The sequence below is a fragment of the Galeopterus variegatus genome, unplaced genomic scaffold, assembly GCF_000696425.1.
Source record: "Galeopterus variegatus unplaced genomic scaffold, G_variegatus-3.0.2 Scaffold2242, whole genome shotgun sequence".
Lineage (NCBI taxonomy): Eukaryota > Metazoa > Chordata > Mammalia > Dermoptera > Cynocephalidae > Galeopterus > Galeopterus variegatus.
This window is the reverse complement of record NW_007728353.1, coordinates 313,465-315,517: the sequence shown is the minus strand read 5'-3', so window position 1 is coordinate 315,517 and position 2,053 is coordinate 313,465. Positions and strand designations below refer to the sequence as shown.

The following is a 2,053-nucleotide window of genomic DNA, read 5'->3' as shown; positions in this document are numbered from 1 at the left end:
TTGCTTCTGGGGGTCAAATGGCTTTGAGACTAAAAACCGTCTCTGTCATGTGTTACTAGCTGTGGCACCTTGGACAAGTTACCTAATGTCTCTGAAATTTAGTTTCTTCACTTGTAAGGCAGGGATAATAATACCTCAAAAACTAATAAATAGTCAGAATTAAACCAAATCATCTATGTCAAATGTTTGGTCCAGGGCCTGGCACATAGTAGGTGTTCTGTGGTTGGAATCTATAATATTACTAATATTAACCAAGATTGATTGTGTACTCACTATAGGCCAGGCACTGGCTAGACACTTTATATAAACATTTTATCCTCATAACGACTCCTTAAAGTAGGTACTATTATAACCCCATTTTACAGATGAGAAAACAGAGGTGAAGAGAGATAAGTAACTTTCCGAAGCCAAGGTAGTGGGCTGGGATCATAACCCAGGCCGTCTGACTCCAGAGCTCGAGCTCTTAAGCTGCAGTCTACACTGCCTCCCAGGTTATCAGCAGAGGCATCTGTGAACCTGCCCGATCCACTCCTGGCTCAGGCAACCTTGGGCCAGGGCAAGGGGTTGAATGCCCTCCACTTCAGCTAGGAATAGCTCTCGTTCCTCTGGGGCTTGGAGGCTGCCAAGGAGACCTCGCGAGTACGCTGAGAGCCAGTGCTTTATGTACATCAGCTTATTAGTCCTTATGACTATCTCTGAGATAGGTGTTATTACTTCCTTTTTACAGGTAAGGAAACTGAGGCTTAAAAAGTTAAATGACTTGTCCCAGTCTCATGCAGCTGAGAGGGGTCCCAGGCAGGATTCACACCCAGGTCTGGCTGACTCCAAGGCCCATGGTCCTTTCCCTATACCACGTTGTTTTCAGGATTTTCAAAGCCGTACCTGGGCTCCGCAAGTCTGCTAGGACACATCACTCCCTTCTCTCCTCCTCAACCTTGACTCAGCCATGTTCTTTATGATATATCTGCCAAAACTTCCTTCCCCCAGGCCTCTCTTTGTCCTTCCAAGAGCCTCTTAAGCTGTCAGGTGCTCTGGGGATGATGTGGACACAGGTACTCAGGGGTGTGGGACAGAGTTTGATGAGGGAAGAAGGGAAGTTTCTAGATGGGGAGGGGGCCCAGGAGGCAGGGAAGGAAGAAGTCTGTACGGGACACAAGTGTGCCTAATCCAGGTGGCAATTCTTGCTAGGAAGTTGTGGGAGCTGAGGACATGATCAGAAAGGAGTGAGGGTGTGGTTAGGAGCTGTGAAGTCAGTTTGGATCTGATCTGAAAATAATCGGTTGCTGCAGAAGGTCTGTGAGCAGGGACAGGACATCTATGTTCTATGTCCGTGACTGTAACTCAGTGGAGCCCAGCTCAGCACCAAGAGAAGACAGAACTTGGACCACGGCCTTTGGAAAACAGAGAGCATCACACTTCGACCGTCTGGTGTGCATCTCTCTCCACAGTTATTTTTGCAATGGGAGCCATGTCACATTTACCCACCCCCAACACATGCACACACATGGCACTGACATGAACCCCGCTCCTAACAGATCTCCCCCACTCAGCCTTCTGCAGTGAAGACCACTCACCGCCCGCATCCAGCTCTGTGGAGAAGACGACAGCATCCTCCACCTTGACCTGGTAGATGCCGGCATCCTCAGGCCGCAGGTCCCGGATCTGGAAGTGGTAGCGTTTCCCCAGTCACCGCAGGCAGTGCTTGGTCTCATTGTCATGGCCACAGGGGATCATCTCGCCGTCCTGAGACCAGAAAAGGACGAGGGGAAGTGCAGGGACTCACTGGGTCCCCAGAGCCCCCTGCCCCAAATCCATTCTGGCTTAAACTAGCCGTTTTCTTCCATTGGCCCAGGCGCCAGACACATATTCCTGGAATCATACTGGGGATGGAGAGCATATAGTGGAGAGCAGGGCCTGGACAGTGTGGGGACAGGGATTGTGAAGTGGAGGGACATACATGCCCTAGAAACATTCACAAGACTCTTGGCATGGCGTAAAACCTCCACAGGTGTTATGCAAACAGGCCCCTGAGATTGCTGAGATTCCAGCTCAG

The 2,053-nt window shown here is 50.0% G+C and overlaps 1 protein-coding gene across 1 annotated transcript in view; it reads right to left on the bottom strand.

Moving 5' to 3' along the window:
- Positions 1–2,053, bottom strand: part of IGFN1 (immunoglobulin-like and fibronectin type III domain containing 1) — a gene marked incomplete at its 3' end in the record, with an annotated part of 16,686 nt that overhangs the window by 5,274 nt on the left and 9,359 nt on the right. The window contains 1 exon segment of the mRNA XM_008581056.1: positions 1,575–1,743. Coding sequence (XP_008579278.1) covers positions 1,575–1,743 — 169 coding nt within the window.